Here is a 20,432-nt window from a genome sequence, read left to right as displayed (position 1 = left end):
CTTGATCGTATACATGAAAAACGTATTTATTTATTTATTTAGGGATGTTTAAATTTAACTGATGACATCGTGCAAATATCTTCACCTGACTGCACTTTGCTTTTGTAGTAACTAAATCAAAATGCTCTCCAAAACATTTACAAGAATTAAACGGAATACATTCATAAACAATATTCAGCATAACAGAGAAGAAACGTTCTGCATATAAAGTTTTATTATGCACTGATTTAAACTCTTTGATCACAGTGCAAATAAACTCTGAATTACATCTGAAACAAAAAGAAAACAGTCATTAGAAATAAATATTTTCTGTCTGTAACATACAAGCAACTCACTTGATTAAGTCTTACATTTTAAAGGGCGTGTCCATCTGCGTTATTTTCCATTTTCTTTTTTTTTTCAAATGGAAACGCCCACTCGGTCGTTACCAAAAAGCAGTGACGTAGGTTACCGAAGTAAGCTAATCAATAAGGTCATGAATAATGTGAACGCTAGCACTAGCGTTTATGAACTTTGAGTGCTCAGTTTTACTTGTTTTAAGTGTGTTACTGCTGTCTAATATTTACAAACCCCAGCAGGTATCTGTAGTCATTTCTTTACTTGAATTAATAATCAGTACCATCTAATTACTAAATTAATTCCCTCAAAAGGCATAGCATGAAGTTACTGCAGCAGTAAGAGCTGAAGTTACAGTTTGTCTTGGTCAGTAAAGAAGGATTGCAGTGTTAGCATGCACCTGTGTTTTGAGATGTTGAATTCTCTCCCTCAGATTAATGTGTCATCACCTGGGCGGGACATGCTCCTCTCCAGCTGCTTGAAAGATTCTGCCGACAGTGTGCGGATCTCGTCCTTTAGCCGGCGATGGCCGTCCAGGGTCAGGTGCCAAAAACACGACTTCCTCTTGCCATCTCTGCACAGCTGGTTGCAGGTTTTGCGGAAGCTGTTGTTGAAGCACAGGTTGTGTCGGATGGTGTTCTTCCAGCCGTCTGGAGCCGTCTGGAAGAAGGGGAAGTGCTCTCTGAGAAAGGACAGGGAGAAATAAGAGGAACATGGGGTTCCCTGCTGATTAAGTGCCCTCCAATTAGTCCGAATTAACAGACCCGATGTGTGTGTGTGTGTGTTTTACCAAACTATCAAAGTCTGACCTGGTGAAGTTGTAAATCTGCTGGACTTTGAGGCCCCCAGTGTGGCTGCTCTTGAGCGCCAAGGCGATGAGGATGCAGTAGTTCACAGGTGGACGAGGCCAGCATCCTGGCTTCAGGGTCTTACTGTCCTGGAAGCAGACAGAAACTTTATTATTTCATTAATTACTAATTCGTACCACTTATGGTGGACAGTTTTCATTTTAACATGTCACAGAGCACCCATTACAAACTTCACACTTTAGCTCAAAGGTACAGGAAAATGTATTAATTTCTCAGGATATCTAAAGTTCCCCAAAACTTGGTTTCAAACCTTTAGATTGTAATGACACAACGCTGTCTAAATAACCCACAATCTAAAAGTTTGGACAAAAGCATTGTGTTTCTCAAAAAGATGAATCAGGTCTGTCTGGGCAGCCGGTTAGACTGTTATCAGTTCATTAAATTGGCATTATCAGCCTCATAGATGTGGGTCAGAAGGGGCCTGCTACACACACAGTGCAGGTGGGAAGGGAGGTGGTTGAGTCCAACAAACACAAGGCTTTCATGCACAAGACCGCAGTTCATGTCCCGTGTTCACAACGTCAAGTCACATTTTCACTGTAAAAACGTAGTCATTTTAAGCCCAACCATGTTTTTTTTTTTCCTAAACCTAACTAAATGGTTTTGTTGCCTAATCCTAAGCAAGTGTTGTTTAATTTACAACTGAGAAAGTGTCAGTATATGACGAGTTGGGATGAGAACGTGTTGTTATTTTAAGCCAAATACACAATCTTTTTCCCTAAACTAACTGGTTTTGTTGCCAAAACCTAAAGCAGCTGTTTGTTTGTGTTCAAAACATAACATTTTTATAGCGCGTTAGAACATGCTGCTTTTAGAAATTTTCGCTTTCAGTTTTATAACGTAGTAGGTGTAGCAGGCCCCTACTGACCCACATCTATGAGGCCTAACGGCTGATGACGCCCATTTAATGGGCTGATAACAGTAAAATCAGATGGTCTGGGTGTGGTTCAGATTTAACTGACAGTGTTGGCAACATCCCACAACTGTCACCACAGTTTGATCTAGTATTACTAAATGGTAGGTGACACTACTGTAATCCAACAGAGCCCCACCCACATCAAACCAGGAAGAACCAATGTAAAAACACAGAAACGGAAATCACATGAAGCGCTTTGTGTTCACGTAAAACCCCCATCACTCATATTAAGGTGATAATTAAGAAAAATTGTTTCTTTTAGGTCCCTTAAAGAGGTGAATATAAAGTTCCCTACATCCCACTGGAGGAACCTGGATCATGTCTTAGCCCAGTGTTCTCACCCTGGCCTTCGGGGTTCTTCCCTTGCGTCTGTTCTTGGCTGGTCGACAGGAGGCCTCTTCCTTCTTGATCTAATAGTCAAAGATGATGGGATTACAGTCATCACACACACACACACACACACACACACACACACACACACACACACACACACACACACACACACACACACACACACACACACACACACACACACACACACACACACACACACACACACACACACACACACACACACACACACACACACACACACACACACACACACACACACACACACACACACACACACACACACACACACACACACACACACACACACACACACACACACACACACACACAAATTGTTTGAATCAGTGCAATGAATCCTGTATTAGTGTTTGTGCATGTAAACTTACATTTAAAAATATATATTTTGTATGAACTGTAGATCGAATCTAACCCCCCCCCCAAAAAAAACGTATTAATAATAAGTGATCTATATTTGGAGCTTACAATAAAAAAACAAAACATGTTAATGCAGTTGTAAGTGCACACAATGCGTTGCAAAACAAGTTTAAAGGTCACCTACCTCTGCAGCTTCCTGCTGTCTCAAGCTGCCCTGCAGAAAGCCACCAATGAGCCCTTAATAAGTAGAGGCCATACAGCATCATCACTTGACCTGGGACACGCCATGTGTCAAATGACACCCTCTTTACCGTCTGACTCTAAGGCTCGCACTGAATTGGGCAAACAAGCCTTCATGTTCTCTGTTTATGTTATCTGAAATACTATACTGTGTTTGTTTTACATGTTTGTGTGTATCTTGTTTGAAACACTATTACTGCTGTCTTGACCAGGGCTCCCTTGAAAAAGAGATTTTCTAATCTCAATGGGACTGAAAGTTTAATAAATACAAGTGTTAACAAGTCCTCAAACTTCAGCTACCTAATTTGCATATTGAGTCCCGATCCTAACACCGGCGAAATTGAGACAACAAGACCACTTATTAATACCAGGTGCAAATGCAAAAGCCCATGATCAGATTTCATTTTTCAAATTCCATACAATATGCAGCTTAAAAAAGGTCACCAGTGGAGTTTTCATGTAAACAAACAAAGTCATGTCATGTTCACAGTCAGTTACTCACTGAAGTGCATTATGTGTATCCTTAAGGTCTAACAAACATTTCCTTCCTCATTAAACACTTTCTAAGCTGATTTTTTAGGTATTTTCTTTTTTGCATCCATGTTAACTAGCTTGAACTCTTCTTCCCTACCTTTGTTGGAGCGTTGTTGTGTTTCTTGGCACATTACCTCCAACTGTAAATAACTGGAATAGTGTAACATCATTGACGGGAATGTGTATCACATCCAGTGAGTGACCTCCAGGGTCTGAGAAGTGAAGCCAATGAGGAAGTGCCTTAGACTTGCATTCTGTCTAACAGCCAGCAGGGGGCGACTCCTCTGGTTGAAAAAAATAAGTCTGATTGTATAGAAGTCTATGAGAAAATGACCCTACTTCTCACATCAGTAAACATTGTAAACATGAGTTTATGGTCTCAATCGCTAGTCCGGTCTGGGAGTTTGTCTTACAACTTTAACCCTTTCACAGTGTGTTTTCAGTTCATGAAAGTTAAATGTAACATGTTGGTCGCCTAAAAGTGTCTTATTCAGCGTTCGGTTGTACTTAGCTCCACCCTTTCGTGTCACTTCTAGTTGCAAAAAAAAAACAAGATTGCAAACTCAACACGCACGCATGCTCACACACACACAGTTGATGTCTGCAGTGTGTACTGTACCTTGTACTCAGAGGAGTGCAGCAGCTCCTCCTTGAGAGGAGCACCGTGGGGAGCCGACATGCGGTGCTCTGTGGTGGGCTGACGTTGGGTCTCTGCAGGGTTCAGTACAGGTGTTTGGATTTCCTCAGTAGGTTCATAGTGAGTCTGCAGATCTGCTGTATTTTCTCCGTACTGGATCGGGCAGGCGATGTTGGGATTCACCAACAGCCACAGGTTTGGCTTCACAAAGGTGTCTGAAGGACAGAAACACTAACATTACACATTCAAGGTGCAACTAAAATCAGGTCAAGGTCTACAGTAATCAGCCAAAACAAGAAGAGGTCGCTGTTATTTCAGAGTAAACAGAGTTGAAGATTTGAAGTTTCAGGCACAGCAAAAGCCTTTTCACCTTAACAAAAGAAAAAAATCAATGCCAACATTTTTATCCTCATCAGGAAGAGAAAGGAAAATAATGCAATAAAAGACGGGGAAGAACTTCATATACTCGTGGACACAGCTGGGGAAAAGTGTATTCTATAAAACTGGAAATCTGAATGTCCTCCTTCAAAAAAGCATGCAGTGGTTAAATTAATTAACATCCTATAGTGGTACACCTGAGAAGATTTTGTGTAGTGTGAGGAGGAAACCGGCAACGTACGAAAAAATATGTCCTACCGTGCTCTTATTGTCTACTTAATGCTGTATTACTTCCCTTACATTCATTAGAAACTAACACCTTACTTGATTGAATTTCTGTGGGCTGTGGGTGGCAGAGAGTACTTTGTTTGTCTCCGTGTTTGTCTGTTTTTCATGTGTATTTGCATATGGAAAATGGCTATTTTGCTTCAATGAAAAAAAAAAGACGGAGAAGAAAAAGAAGGCTGCTGGAGGATGAAAACATGGATGTAAACTCTGCAGGTTTCAGAATGTTTTCTTTAAAAAAGGGGGCTGTGAGGGAAGTAATACATTTAACATTTGTTAAAGGAATAGTTTGACATTTTGGGAAATAAATGTACGCTTATTTGCTTTCTTGACATGACTGATGACGAGTGACATGAGAAGATCAATACCTCGTATGTCAGACAGACATCAATGTTCTCAGATAAAACTCAACAAGAAAGTGTATTTCCCAAAATGTCAAACTATTCTTCCAAAGCCTCGAGAATGAATAGAATGACATTCGGGCTGTCAAAACTAAAGCTTCAGAAGGCAACAATTTTTTGGCATCATTGGGCAAAAATTAATAACCTTTCAGCATAATGTAATTCAAGTGTTCTGAGAGAAAACTAGACTTCTGCTTCTCCTCATGGCTCTGTTTTCAGGCTTTAGAAGATCTAGCCCGTGACGGGAGACTTTGACCAATCACAGGTTATTTCAGAGAGAGAGAGAGCGTTCCTATTGGCTGTGCTCCGGTTGGTGGGCGGTGCTTGGTATTTCCTCAACCTGATCTCAACATGGCTGCCAGGTCACAAACTTTCTCTTTACAGCTAAACTCTGCACCACAAGATGATTCTGTAAACATCTGAGGAGAGCAATAGGCATTACAGTAACAGAATATTTTGACCGTTTGATTGGAGTTCGCGAGTGATTGACAGCCGGCTCAGAGACGGCAGACCTCAGATCAGCTCTTAATGCTTGTTTTTCTCCGGTCTGTGAAATCTTGCAGATGCCGTTAGGAGCACCAGAGGACACCGGAGGAACATGACTTTTTCAGATTACCTGTCTCATCCACTACTGTCAGGATACAGTGACCGTTTCATAGAAATAACTTTTTTTTTAAATCATATTTGCTCCAATCTCGCCTACTTCAGCTTTAACGTGATATTAACGTGTTTACACAAATTTGTTTTAATTTCTTTAACGCATTGATGCAACTTGCTATTTTTAGGTTGTAGCTGGCTCAGTTTTAAAGCTAAAGTGAAGATATTGGTATCATATGAAACTAGTAAACCTAAAGAATCCATCGGTACCAACCGTGTCATATAGCTTGTCGCAAAAGAGGCTTAGTAACGCTCCAAATTTCCTCTACATTTTGGCGAGGAAAAACTGTCATGGCCATTTTCAAAGGGGTCCCTTGACCTCTGACCTCAACATATGTGAATGAAAATGGGTTCTATGGGTACCCACGAGTCTCCCCTTTACAGACATGCCCACTTTATGATAATCACATGTAGTTTGGGGGCAAGTCATAGTCAAGTCAGCACACTGACACACTGACAGCTGTTGTTGCCTGTTGGGCTGCAGTTTGCCATGTTATGATTTGAGCATATTTTTTATGCTAAATGCAGTACCTGTGAGGGTTTCTGGACAATATCTGTCATTGTTTTGTGTTTTTAATTGATTTCCAATAATACATATATTTGCATAAAGCAGCATATTTGTCCTCTCCCATGTTGATAAGAGTATTAAATACTTAACAAATCTCCCTTTAAGGTACATTTTGAACAGATAAAAAAAGTGTGCGATTAATTTTTGATTACTTGCGATTAACTATGGACAATCATGTGATTAATCACAATTCAATATTTGTTTTGATTGACAGCCCTAAATGACATTCAAATGTGTATTGATAAGGTTGTAAAACACAGAATATATAAAAGAAAAGCTCACCTGACGTTTTATCGTACCAAATGAATTCATCTTTTCTTCTCGAGGCTCTTGCAGAAGGCCTCTGGACCACGTATTGATCATTCAGTTTGTCATCTGTCAGTAAACATTAAACATTAAACACTGACAATCAGCACAACAGTTGATTTGGCCTCCAGACTCCATTCACTGTTCCTGACTATAACATGAAACAGTTTCCTCTCATGATAATCTGTGTTTCAACTGGTTTTCTGTGCCGTTTGGATATAATGGGAGTGATTGACAATCATCAGTGAAGCCAAACACTACAGAGCAAAGAAAAACAGTCACCATGGTAAAACTGGTCCGTGGTTGTCGCCAGTTTCAGCTCCTTGTCCATGTCCCAGTCCGTCAGGCCCACAGAGCAGTGCAGGTTGAAGAGTCGGGCTTTGGTTTTGAGCTGTAAGGTCATGGCCGGATGTGTTTCCTCTCAGTTCAGCTCAGCAGCTCTCTGATAACAGCTGCAGGCTGCTGATACAACAGCTGGAGCTGAACAGCCTGATTGGACTCAATTAAAGCTTTAGACTTCAGCCTGCGCTGAAGGGACATATTTGTGTGTATTTTGCAGCTACATTTGAATTTAATACATCAGAATGTGTTTCATAAATTAAATAGAATAGTAATTCTGAATTGTTACTAAGGTTACTGAAACTAAATTGAGTTTAATAAATTAAATACATCCACGTTGTGATCGATGTTCCATACTTGCTACTTGCTACATTCAAGACAACTCGGAACTCCAGAGCTTCTGACCTCCTACTGGAAACAGTTCAACGTCAATCAAATTCGGAGTACCTACTGAACTGAGGGCAAATTTACTGAAATTAAATTAATTCATCTACCCCGACTTCACCAAGATGCAGTTACTGATAATGAGTTTTTACTGATGATATAATGTGAATCTTAATTCCATTTAATTTTGTCATTGCAATGCATGTGATGCTAATATCTTTTTCTTTACTTCTATAATTCTTTCCCTTTTTAAAATTGATTAAAATATGCACTGGAGAGTGCCCTGATCAAGCCCCACCGAGTTTCTTTTTTTTGCACCTCTCCATCACATTTGTTGTTTATGTAATCTCTACTTGTACCTTTTTTATATGTGTAAACAAATAAAATGTATATATAAAATTTAAATTTGTCCAATACTTTGTTTTAAGACCAAATACGAGCAAAACTAATAACACGTATTCAGTGCAATTAGCAAATCTTCACATGCTAAACTAAGATCTAAGATGGTGAACGTGGTACAGTCATGTTGTTGAAACCCGATCAGAGAGCTGCGGTGATATTTGTTTGTATTTTAGACATTTAACCCGACACAGCGTTCTTCCGGCTCTCTCGTCTGCAGCAAAGCAAACATGTGACTGTAGTTTTACAACTCGCTGACAGCAGAATGTCCACCTGAGGTTTTAAAATTTAAGGTTTTAAGGATCTAAAATCACTCCTTCTTACTTTTCAATCGTGTCGTACATATTGTACACAAACATAATCCCTCCATACTTTTCTAAAAACTGACATTCTCCATTGAAGCATCTCTTTCTTTCCTACATTTGTCACAAACACGTCAAACTTTTCTTTTCAATTTCTCCAGACCTGCATTAGTGCAGTTTAGTCTATTTATTTTTTTGTCACATTTACAGTACACATTTCACAAGTAAGAAACAGATCAAAACAGAAAATAAATCAAGTTTTTTACAGCATGAAAAAAACAAAATCATATAGTTATCTTTAAATATCTATATATCTTTGTATAGTTTAAACATTAAGTTTTGTCGTATACTCACAAGATTTCGCCTCATTCCGGTACGTTCATTTACAGAAAGTCAACACAATAACGGGGATGGCGAGGACCGGAAGCTCCTGTTCAGCTTTTAATATCTAACAACGATCTAGTAAAGACAGCAAATCAGGTCGGGGCTCACACACTTCACTCGTTTTTGGGGGGGGGAAACCACGGTAATGACCAGACGTGCTGACAAAATGTAGCACTAAAACAGAAATAAATACAGGTTATATAGAACCTGGTGGAGTGATGCTGAGCAGAAGAATGTTTTCATGACTGGCTGAAGTTCTTCAGTTCTGATTTGGGACGTTTTTACTGATTTCGGTAGGTGATAAATCCAAAACATACAGTACCCTTCACCTTTACGTGTTTGTTTCATGTGCCTGGAGATTAACGTGATCTCAAAAAGATGGTTGGTGTTCGCTGTGCTGAGAGTTCACGGTAAAATAAATCATGTGTTTTTCCGTCCTGGTGGTTGACGGGTTGAATTCCTGTACTTAAAAAAATAAATTGCAAATTCTTCTTGTTGTGTATTTTGTCAGCCGACGTGTCAGATGGACATGGCGTGCCACAAAAAACAACACACTCAGCATCAGAAAGTTTAGACAATCGGAGGCGAGTGTTTGAAAGTCAAATGAGTTGCCTCCTTTATCCGCTGAACAGATTAAGACAAGCCCCAACCACCTCTGTTGAGCTCATGGGATCATTTTACAGCTAAAAATTTAAATTGATTATGTGATTTAAGCAATAATGAGTCTGGCTGGAACTCACATCGCAACGGGAAATTTGGGTACCGAGAACCCATTTACACCTGCGAGTGAAGAATGCAGAAAATTTAGCATCAAACCATCAGGATCTTTGACACCGAGGTGGGACTGGAGACTCGAGACATAAGAATGAATGAAATGATGATGGGAAGAAGAAGGAGGAAGGAGGAAGAGGAGGCTCAAAAGATAGGAATGTAGTTGTCGATCTTGGCGCGGTGGCGCTGGGCGATGCACTCGGCGATCCACACGATGTTCCTGCACTCCTGCTCCTTCAGCTTGACGTAGGCGTAGAAGACACTGAAGTGGAACTGGTTGAGGAAGGCCAGCTTGTTCAGCTTCACCTGCGAGGAGGAAGGAGGAGGAGGAAGAAGAGGAAAATGAAGGAGGAAGATGAGTGTACAAACACCACAAAGCTGTACTCATAATGTCGGCCCATATTAGCTTATTGCAGATATAAATCAGTATCTGTTCACATGTGTGCCGATACAAAGTAGGTCTGAGGTCATTTAGAAACACTGACTACGTTTTCATGCACAAAATATTCAGTTTTTTGAACTTATTCTGAAAAATACAATATTCCTACAAAGCTGTTTACATAAAGAAAATGAATATTCCACTAATATTCCTGTTTACATGCAGCCGATTGGCGTAAAACGTCCCAATGAGGGCTGGGCAATATGGCCAAAATCTTCTATCGCAATGTAGGTCTTGATAAAGATATATAATCATCATATAGCATCTCTTCTGGTAATTCAATAAATAAATAGTCTATATGAAATAACCACTTATAAAGCTTATTTTTTATATACTCCTGTGTGAATTAAATACTTGACAAATTAAAAGTACTTTCTCATTTTCTAAGAACTTAAGTGAACATGGCAGTTTTAAGTGAAATTATAGAGAAAAAAAGAAATAAATATAGGCCTAGCCTATATCGCCAGAGAAACGATATAGAAAAATATATACAATAAACATTTTGATATCATTTTGACAATATATATTGTCACATTGCCCAGCCCTGTGTGCGTCCTATACAGCATAGTAAATAATAAACATAATATAGAAACAGTTAAAATACAGAACAACAGAGACAACAATAAAAGTTCACGATCAATAAATAAGACATGTTTTGCACAATCCTATGTTTTTCACGCCCCCCAGTCTGTGAGTTAACATAAGAATGCTCCTAAAACCTGAATAATATCGGCTTATCCCACGTCTTCATCGGTAAAATGCTACATAAGGGAATATTACTAACATATTTTCTATTTTGCTTTTTACCGTTTACTTATAATTATATCTTTATTGTTTACTTATTTATTATACCGTGTTCTGTTTTTTACTGATGCCCCTTGTTGTTTGCACACTGTACCCCTCTGCTGCTGTAACACTGCAAATTGACCCGCTGAGGGACTAATGGGATTATCTTATTTTATCTTATCCAAACAGAATATGCTGTTCATATGACCTGTACCAAATTCAGAATATTGTCATATTTTTGAATCATTGTGAAATATAAGTGTGCGATGTAAACGTAGTCCCTGTCACCATTACATAGTTTGTCTGCCAGACACTAATTCATTCGCGAGTCGATTTTTCAACTGTAAAATGTCCCGCTCTGTATTTATCTTGGTCACAGTTCTTTAAAAAAAAAAAAAAAAAAAAGGAAATCCATCCATACCCAGAGCGTTGTTTGTGTTATTTAATTATGTAAAAAAAAATATCAATATCAATATCTGTCTAAAAATCCAGTATTGGTCAGGCTTCATATACTTGCACCCAGCAACCATCTGCAAAGACCAGATAGTCACAGTCAACCCTGAAACTGCATTTAATGCACCAGAGCAGACAATCTAAATGCAAAGCGAAATTATTGCAAACGCTCCAAGTTCAAATACCGCTGAAACCGGTGATTCATTTAATAGTTGGCAACTAATCGATTAATCGTTGCAGCTCGAGAAGCAACAAAAGGCCATCATATTCAAGGACAGCCACAAAACATCTAAATTAGGGCTGAACGATTTTGAAAAAATATCTAATTGCGATTATTTTGACTGGGAGTCATCCTTTTTACATTATTATGCTCATTTTCATTGGAAAACATATTTTTTGCGAGGATCTGTACCAAACAAAGATGTTGTTTTAAGTCTGTAGAATATGATGTTTTTTTTTTTTCGATTAATTGTGCGGCCCTAATCTAAAAAGCTGCAAACGTGTATTTACACTTGTCAAACATGCAAAATGTTGCTTTTGAGCCGCGACTGAGCCGGATGGCGTGTGTACATAAGGTGTAAGGACAGCTCCACTTGGGAGTAAATGCATGTCTGAACATGTGTGTGTCACCTCGTGCTCGAAGAAGCGGTCCTCCAGTGTTTTGTCACCTGGGTTGCTGCCAGCGCCCTCGAACAGCAGCTTGTACTCCTGAGGACAAGTTCAGACATAGTGACAGTGGTAGTGATCAACTACAGACAGACAATAACAGACGCCAACAGGAGGATAACAAACAGGGAACTGGAGAGACACGAGTAAACAAGGCAAACCGTCTTGGCTTTAAGAATGTCTTCAGGTACACTGACTGGTTTGACAGAACTTTGTGTACAAAAAAAAAATCTGAGAGATCGGTCCAAAAACAGACAGGTTCAATTTGATATGTTAAAGCTGAGGTGATCTCAGCAGACTGCTGCCTTTTGTACTTACAGGATAGAAATCAGCGACGGCTTTGACCTGCTCGTAGTCATCAGCCCGGGCCAGCTGAGCAAGGCCTTCTGGGTAAAGCTTGCCGCAGTGGGGGAAGAGCTTGGCGCGGTCCTCCTTGGACAGCTCTGTGCCGAATGAGTTGATGGTGATGATGAAGGCTCTCCTGTCCGCCTCGAACTGCAACAAAGACGGGAAGGTCAGTGGAGCAACAACAAGTGACCGACTGAGCCGATACTTTCATCTTTTCCACTCCCCCCCTCTTTTTCATAGACCCATTTAAGTCTTTTTGTAGGGAGGAACAGGGGGTCTTTAGGGGGAGATAGCAAGTCAACAGTAGATGTCACATAGAAGTGGTGTACATCATCTGATAGCTGGAAACCTGAAGATTAATTTGAGATGCAGCTCAGCACTGTGTGTCAAGTTATTCCTAGTCATAAATCAGAAATAAACATTAATGAATGAATGAATTAACATAAATTGTAAAATAATGTATAAGAGCATAGAACATGATGATATTAGTATATGATGGTCATCCCCATGCTCTATTATGCCTCATAAGTTCACCAATTTTGGGGTTGATACCATTTGTTACCCAGATTAGGTGCTAAATTTAACCATTTTTTTATCACTCGAGAATCGATAATTATCATAATCCCGCCAAAACACCAGATTAAGATACCAAGACCTTGAGGAACACCATAGAAAAAGCCATGCTGTGATTTGGTTTCAAAAACTTTTGACATTTGGAGATTTCTGCAAGAAGGATTGCATTTTTCAGCGATTGGATGGCGAGCACTTCTGTTGTGTAAACTGCTCAGAAACCCCCTTATTGTCAATATAACTAGGAAAGCCATCCATCCTCTGAATGCTCTAGGTCTCTAGTTTGTGGCTGTAAAGTGTCATGAGGCTGTGATTATCCTAGAGGTCACCACAGGTCATTTTATACAGTGAGGTCAAATTTTTTAAAAATTGGTCTCACTACAATGAAATGGCTACTACGGGGACTAACATCATCACACATGAATACAGTCGGGCTCATTAGTACTAATGGATTCCTTAGGTTTTCTAGTTTCATATGATACCAGTTATCTTCACTCTTTTAATTCAGCCAGACGTCCTTCACCAGCTGAGTGTGTGTGTTTGTTTTCAGCCTATACACGGAGCAGAGACTCACCTCCAGAATAGGACACATGGTGTCAGCTGTGGTTCCTCCGAGGTTGGAGCAGAACTTATAGAAAGCCTCCAGGTACGCCTGAGAAGACATGGTTCAAAATGTTAATTTAGGTAACCAATAAATAAACAAATGCATGAACAAAATCATTCAAGAAAAAAATATTATCTGATTATAATATATAAGTAATCTCAATGTATATTGTCTTGCAATTTACATAACTCCAAAAAAATAATGATAAAATATGTTGAGTCATTGTTAGTATCTTTTATAACTTTTAGATCTCTAATGATTTTAATCTACTGCCTATTTTATTTATTATATTTACTGTCTTTTATCTCTTGCTGTTGTTTCAATTCATTCTGGCTTTTCTTCTGCAAACACTCACATTATTAATCATTACTATGAACATAACTATTTTACCTTGTAAAGTGTGTTACGGATTATTTCAATGTTCATCTCATCCAAGTCCTGTTCAGATATGCAGTCCTGGAAGAACGCAGCTGAAGAGAAAAAGAGAAAGAATTTACATCAAACCAACAGAAAGGAAAATGTTCTTCAAGCTTTGGCGCCATCTGCTGTTCAGCAGGAGACATTACGATTCAGATTTCACACCCTCTTTTATTTAATTAGCAGGTTATAATGTGAGGTAGGCACCCAGGGGCGTGTCCACCAGGATGGCGTTGTAAAGCTCGGCGGGGGTCTGGGCGATGTTAACCGCCTCCATCTGCTCGAAGCTGCCCAGCGGGTGACACTTTGGCACCAGCTCAGAGATGGCGCGCTGGTGGAGGGTGCCCGTGATCAGCAGGATGACATTATCAATCATATAGCTGTACCTGAAGACACAAGGGGGAGGGGGGGGGGGGGATAGAGGGGTTGTCACAACACAGCAGAGGAGCAAAGTCTATCTACGCTATGGATCTTCTGACTATTCCCCCCTTTTTGTTTTTTGTTAAAAATGATCATACATTTGAGCCCATCACTAGTACATACTATACAGTACTGCAAACTGCTCATTTTACAATAAAACTAAACTTGAATTTTATTAAACTTCCACTGGTCTGAGTCCATTTTAGTACAGATTAATAATAATAAAAAACCCTGCTGAGACATGCAATCTAAAGCCTGATTAAATGAATGGCTGACAGATTCCCAGATTAGTTTCTCAAAAACCTGCTGAAAACTATGATGAATTACACAAACCCCAAAGCCTGATTTATACCTCTGTGTACAGTAAACCAGCAGCGCACCTCCTGAAAAATGTGACTACGCGCCAGGCACTACGGATGATGAAGAAGTTTGATTAGACATCAGAGCCAGGAGGTGGGATGTATAGACAAGTACCTCACATGTGTTACAACAACAACCTTTATTCATTCTAGGCACAGGAACTCCTCCTCATCATCCAACTCTTAAGAACCGCCCGTACAGAAAGTATTGGCGCAAAGCCGTAGGAGTACTAATCAGGCATAACACTTTTAGTTTAGTGTGTGATAAATGTGTCTACATGTGCTAAAATGATTCCATGAACATTTAGTCACCTTGACGTCAGTGTCATTGTAATCTTATAGGCATAAAAAACACCTGCTGGTGCATTCAAGGACACTCGAGGATTATAGGACAGTAACATTTATTTGAATGCAAAATGAACACAAATCATTTTACTGGTGTTCATGACTGCCTTTTTTTTTTTTCTTCAACAACATAACTCATCAATGGATTGCTTTCCTGTCAGTTCTCAGATATCTGAGCACACTTGAATGCACCAATGACTTTCCAAATCAGTCCCTGCTTGCAGTTGTAGAACCACACGATGACATCACTCTGACAAAGAAGAGAAAGGTGACTGAACATTCACTGTTATGGATCAGCAACTGACATAAACTCAATCTGAAAACCAAACTAGAAGACTAACGGTGTGCTTCGGAAAATGGTCGTCAGTAACGTGAAGTATGTGTCACTTGTAGTTAACGGGCACTTTAATGAGTCTCTGTATTCACACAGAGTCAAGGTTGTTGTGTATCTGGGTGTGTATACGCCACTTCCCCTCGACAAGGTGAAGCCTTCTACACAGGATAACCTGACTGATCACGGATCGATGGATGTACACACTGATTCATGTTATTTCCTTTGTTGAAAGCTGTTCACTTGCTGGTGTCAGGATTCTACAAATGTTGATAAGTAACCCACCTGACTGACAAAACCAGCAGTATAGGCCACTTTTACACATGGCTTCAAACTATCGGTAGTGGTTTACATGGTTTACTGTCAATAGACTGGCCCTTGGACTCGTCAGCAGCTACTACCATAATACTCCCATAATTACCTCCACCAAGGCCGAAGGCCTAGGAAAGAGGTTATGTTTTCACCGGCGTTGGTTTGTTGGTTGGTTTGTTTGTTGGTTTGTTTGTTTGTCCGTTAGCAGGATTACTCCAAAAGGAAATTTATGGAGGGGTGGGGTGTGGCACAATGAACAATCCATTCGATTTTGGTGGCGATCTGGATCATGTTTCGGATTCAGGAATATTTTTAAGGATTCCGATCAGCCAGAACATTAAGACCTCTGGGTATAACACATGCGCAGTGTAACTGATGACACGTTGATGACGCATGACCCCCCCTCTTTCCTTCAGAGAGAGAGACAGAGAGAGAGCGGGGGATGGGGGTGGAGGGTACAACTGTAGAATCAGCGTTTTTTCACATTAAACTCTGTGAAATTCCAGTTGAGTTGGACCAAAGCACACTTGGTGACTGTTGGAAAGAGTAACGACGACGGTTTAGGTGAGTTTTATTTTGTTTCTGTCCAGTTTGAATGAAGTGTTTTACGATGCTCCGCTACGTACAGCTGATCTCAACATAAACAAAAATACACGTGGATGATGGCGCAAGCTGAACGGAGAGGGGGGCGGAGGTCTGCGCTCTCCGAGTGCCATTCTAGTTTCTTATTATTCTTATGTGCAATACCGACTTAAATTAACTGTACAATAATTTGTACAATAATTAAACCGTGCAATACTTAATACTGATTTTATACAGTACATTTCAAGAAATTGTCTTATTTGATTCTTATTTATCTACACTATTCTTTCATTAATATTTAACACACTTTAACACACAAAATTCCAATTCTCACTATGGTTATATATTGTATGTTTTCGATGCACCTATTTCTTATATTTCTCATTTCGTACTTTTATTTATTTATATTACTCTACATATATTATATTATATGTTGTAGCATTATGTATTTAATTAACATACTTCTTTATTTGTATTTTTGTTATATATTCTTTATGCTTATATATAAGAGCAACTGTAACATCCCAATTCCCCCCCCTGGGGAAATTATTTCTGATTTCTGATTCTGATTAACACAAGGTCTCTCATATGGAAAAGTTCTGTATCAGCTCTGTCTGTCAGGCTGAATTTTTGGAGAAATGGATTGAAGTGTAACAAGACATCCAGAATATTTCAATATATTGTACTGATAGTACAGTCTTAAAGGTAATTTCATATGTCCCCATGCAAGAATCCCTGACTTATAAGTGTCTGAACCAGCAGCATACGACAGAATATACTGTGAAAAATGAATTTACTGCAACTGTAAAGCTACATTAAAGAAGTTTTACAGGGAATGTTATATAGTTCAACAAGTTATTTCAACACGACAGCTTTTTGCTTACGTTATGAAGTCCATGAAGCTGGCCAGCGGCTCGTACGACTGGTTCCTCATGTGGCGAAACTCCACCACCATCTTCTCCTTCAGCTTGTCGTCGATAACAGACACCGTGAGAGGAGACGCCTCGTTTGCCAGGAAGCTGCCATAGTCTGTGCTCTGCAGGTGGAGCTTCAAATCTGCAGGGGGAGACACAAGCTGATTAGGAAGCCTCATTCTGACCGGTGTTACTAAGTGTGGAAGAAACACCGATGCACCGATTGTAATATTCTGCTAATATTTTGGCCAATTACGATTTCTGATTTCATTAAAAAGTCTGACCTGCAGATTACGATTTTTGCTGATTTTCTTTCTTTCTAAGAACTATAATTAACAGCATATGCAAACATTTTTGTAACGTTTCTTTCATGGAAAATTGAAATTCAATTTTATGTTCATTATAAAACACTGAATATTAAATAATTTACATTTTCTCCAAAACAGCACCAAGTTACAGGACCTTACTCTCACTCAAACTAATCTCAAAATAAAAGTTCTCCAGGTTACTGGACAGGTAAAATCCAACTGGAAATGAATTGCAGTATATCCCACTATTGCGAGTTTTGTCTTCTTCACTCACGCTGAATAACTTCCACAACGAAAAACCCCCGCAAAAATTCGGATGCATGACACTGATTGGCCACTTTCGACCGGTGGACGATCGATCGGTGCATCTCTAGAAGAAACCTAAAATCAAGCTGCACACGAGCAATGAATGCTGTCAGTAGCACAACAACAAAGATGAGAGACTTGAATGCAAGGGTTTTAGATTTGTTTTCCAACCTTAGTTTCACTACGGTAAAAAATAAGTGGGAATCACCAGTCTTCATGATATGATATTATCACGATACTGCTGAGTTTTGGGATAAGATCTATGGCGATTTATTACCTTTTTTCAATTGCAAATTATGCATTTTTCAACATCTGTTTTATTTAAGAAGATACAGTTTTCACTCTGTTCACCTTAGTGTTTTCATTCTCATATCTTGAGGTAAGAGGTCAAGGGACCCCTTTGAAAATGGCCATGCCAGTGTTTCCTCGCCAAAATTTTGCGTAACTTTGGAGCGTTACTTAGTGTTCTTCCCGACAAGCTAACATGATCAATTCCTTAGGTTTTCTAGTTTCATATGATACCAGTATCTTCACTCTAGCTTTAAGACTGAACCTGTTACAACCTCTGAGTCTAAAATGCACTTTGTACAGACTTGATATTGCTTTAACTGCACATAACATCACAGTGAAGATCATGTCTTTGTTGTTAAAATGACATTATTGTTGCGTGGTAATGCAGAGTGTTTATATGAACATGCACTTACAACTGCATAATAACTGCAACAATACTATAAATACCAGCAGGCCATATGACTGCTGAACTCTTGAGCTCATCACTTGACACTTTACCGTTGCACTACTTCTAATTCCTCTTTATACCTGCACACACAGCAGTATATTTATTTCATCCTGTCTATATTACAGTTTATTCGTCTGCCACATCAGTATTATACTTTATATTACATTTTATTTGATTTTAATACATGTTACATACATTCTATTTTATTCCTATGTTTTAACTTCTGCACTGTTTTGTGTTTTAAGTCATGGATTCTCATTTTTACTTGGGTGTTTTTCTTTTATATATTTTGTTGTAGAATTGTTGGAGGGAGCCTGGGAACAAGAATTTCATTGCCACCAATTGCTCCTCTGTAATTGTTGTGCATATGACAAATAAAGACTAAAAAGTGAAATACTTGATGTAACAACAAAACTTAACAAAAATAAATTAAAAAAGAGGATGTCCATTGTGATTGATAATGTTATTTTTCACTACTGGATTTTGATGCTGTACAGTAACTAATAAAGCCAAAGAGTAGGAAATATGCATTTATAAATATTGTTTGGAAAATGGTCGACAGTATTGCAGTGGTGGAAAGTAAACAAGCACATTTACTCAAGTACTGTACTAAAGTACAAGTTTACCACACTTGTACTTTACTTGATATGCTACTTTCTATTTTGGAGGCAAATATTGTACTTTTTACTCCACTACATTTATTTGATAGCTTTAGTTACTTTGCAGATTATTAATACCAATTATAAACCTGACTAATATATTATGATATATTATTACAGGTTAATTATATAGGTTCAGTATATAAAGTAATTCAAATTAGCTCCCCCTTTACCTGCTGTAATATTAGTGATGAACACATTAATGCATCAATAATTATAATTCAATGATATAATATATCCATTCTGCATTATGAGTCATTTTTCCCTTTAGTGCTTTTAGTATACTTTGATGCTAATACTTTTGTACTTTGACTTAGTAAGAATAGTAGAAAGACTTCTACTTGTAACAGAGTATTTTTACACGATAGTATTGCTAAGTAAATGTTCTAAATACTTCTTCCTCTACTGCAGTATTGTGAAGTGTATAATTGTAGTAATAAACACTGGTGTGACCCTTTCACAGACTCTTTTACACATGTCACATTTCTGCCATAAAATCTCAGTTATATTGATGTTTACCAGAACAAGGTCACTTTAATCTTTAATGCCCATGATGAGTTGAAGGAGTGTCAGTGTAATCGAGCTATGTGGAGCTAATGCAATGTACCATTTGATCAAAACGGTAGTGTCCAACGTCAGAGTGTTGAATCTCTTCCTATCGAACTTTCACTTCCGCTATAAAAGCCCATCATTGATCAATAGACGGCGAAACACCGGGCTGTATTTGCTTAGCTTATGTTAGCATTATGTTAGCTAGCTAGCTAGGACTTAGAGGATAGCAAGCTTTTAAAAAAAAACTAATCTCGAAAACCATTTCACATTTACTCTGAGGAGACTGTCGGTGTGAAGCTTAATGACGAGCATTACGTGGCAGTAATACAAAGAGCGTCGGTTAGTGTGATTAAAATCAACATTATCGTTGATGTAAACCGAGCTAACTGGCTCTGAGACTGACAGCTCGCGTTAGCTAGAAAGCAAGGCCTATTAAAGGAGGTTAGGTCACTGGTTTTATAGTGAGGTATGACGCATGCGCAGTGTAACTGAAGCTGTGGTCCTGCGTTGCAATTGGCTCAATTTCGGCGACCAGATTCTACTGCGCATGCGTTATACTCCCGCAGCTATGACGCGTGTGCTAGCCTCCTTCTATAGGCCGTGGTAAGTGGTTGCTATGAGCCGTCAGCTAGCATGGGTTTTAACTCACCCTCCAGGGTCTCACACTGGACGAGGTTTAGATAATCCGCCTGGGACAGTATTCCGGCTTTAAACCCCCGGACCAGCCCCTCCAGGTAGCCGTTATCAACGTTGAAGTAGAGCTCGGAGAAAGGCATCCTGTCTGACCGTCAGATCGTCTCTGCTGCTGGAGGAGAACCGTCGCAGTCCGGCTGGTTAGCGTCATCAGCTGACTGCACCATGTGACCGTCATCTGACCTGTCAGCTGC

General features: G+C 39.2%; 2 protein-coding genes across 6 annotated transcripts; both read right to left on the bottom strand.

Annotated features, from left to right (window-relative positions):
* foxr1 (forkhead box R1) lies at positions 1-7,341 on the bottom strand. Of its 5 annotated transcripts, none has more exons than XR_005209745.1 (8): positions 7,139-7,341; positions 6,833-6,925; positions 4,244-4,476; positions 3,035-3,064; positions 2,463-2,531; positions 1,146-1,273; positions 786-996; positions 1-269 (listed from the first exon to the last, which is right to left on the bottom strand). XR_005209745.1 is itself a non-coding variant. In XM_037791117.1 (8 exons), the coding sequence occupies exons 1-7, from the start codon at positions 7,257-7,259 to the stop codon at positions 766-768; spliced, it is 927 nt and encodes a 308-aa protein (XP_037647045.1). In that variant the 5' UTR covers positions 7,260-7,339; the 3' UTR covers positions 1-269; positions 737-765. The 5 variants fall into 5 exon arrangements, 4 of the variants coding, with proteins under 4 accessions (XP_037647045.1, XP_037647038.1, XP_037647063.1 ...); XM_037791117.1 differs by having other exon boundaries at positions 737-1,018; positions 7,139-7,339; XM_037791110.1 differs by having other exon boundaries at positions 786-1,018; positions 7,139-7,339.
* A 1,079-nt stretch (positions 7,342-8,420) lies between these two features.
* LOC119477369 (V-type proton ATPase subunit d 1) lies at positions 8,421-20,403 on the bottom strand. The gene is made up of 8 exons (XM_037751438.1): positions 20,195-20,403; positions 16,952-17,123; positions 13,926-14,104; positions 13,692-13,771; positions 13,272-13,349; positions 12,098-12,274; positions 11,744-11,821; positions 8,421-9,741 (listed from the first exon to the last, which is right to left on the bottom strand). The coding sequence occupies exons 1-8, from the start codon at positions 20,319-20,321 to the stop codon at positions 9,580-9,582; spliced, it is 1,053 nt and encodes a 350-aa protein (XP_037607366.1). The 5' UTR covers positions 20,322-20,403; the 3' UTR covers positions 8,421-9,579.
* Positions 20,404-20,432: the final 29 nt, after the last annotated feature.

This window comes from Sebastes umbrosus, chromosome 2, assembly GCF_015220745.1.
Source record: "Sebastes umbrosus isolate fSebUmb1 chromosome 2, fSebUmb1.pri, whole genome shotgun sequence".
Lineage (NCBI taxonomy): Eukaryota > Metazoa > Chordata > Actinopteri > Perciformes > Sebastidae > Sebastes > Sebastes umbrosus.
Note: the sequence above shows the minus strand (reverse complement) of the source record. Positions and strands in the feature narration are given on the sequence as shown.

What these genes read in the sequence shown, in the direction of transcription:
- foxr1 (XM_037791110.1), bottom strand. Translation starts at nt 7,259, where the DNA reads ATGACCTTACAGCTCAAAACCAAAGCCCGACTCTTCAACCTGCACTGC. An exon ending in GACAGCAGGAAGCTGCAGAG is followed by an intron (nt 2,532 to 3,034) that starts GTAGGTGACCTT and finishes TTTGACTATTAG; the next exon opens with ATCAAGAAGGAAGAGGCCTC. An exon ending in GAGGAGCATGTCCCGCCCAG is followed by an intron (nt 270 to 785) that starts GTGATGACACAT and finishes TTTTTGTTTCAG; the next exon opens with ATGTAATTCAGAGTTTATTT.
- LOC119477369 (XM_037751438.1), bottom strand. Translation starts at nt 20,321, where the DNA reads ATGCCTTTCTCCGAGCTCTACTTCAACGTTGATAACGGCTACCTGGAG. An exon ending in AGCTTCATGGACTTCATAAC is followed by an intron (nt 14,105 to 16,951) that starts GTAAGCAAAAAG and finishes TTGTGTCTTCAG; the next exon opens with GTACAGCTATATGATTGATA. An exon ending in TCCGTAACACACTTTACAAG is followed by an intron (nt 13,350 to 13,691) that starts GTAAAATAGTTA and finishes ATGTCTTCTCAG; the next exon opens with GCGTACCTGGAGGCTTTCTA.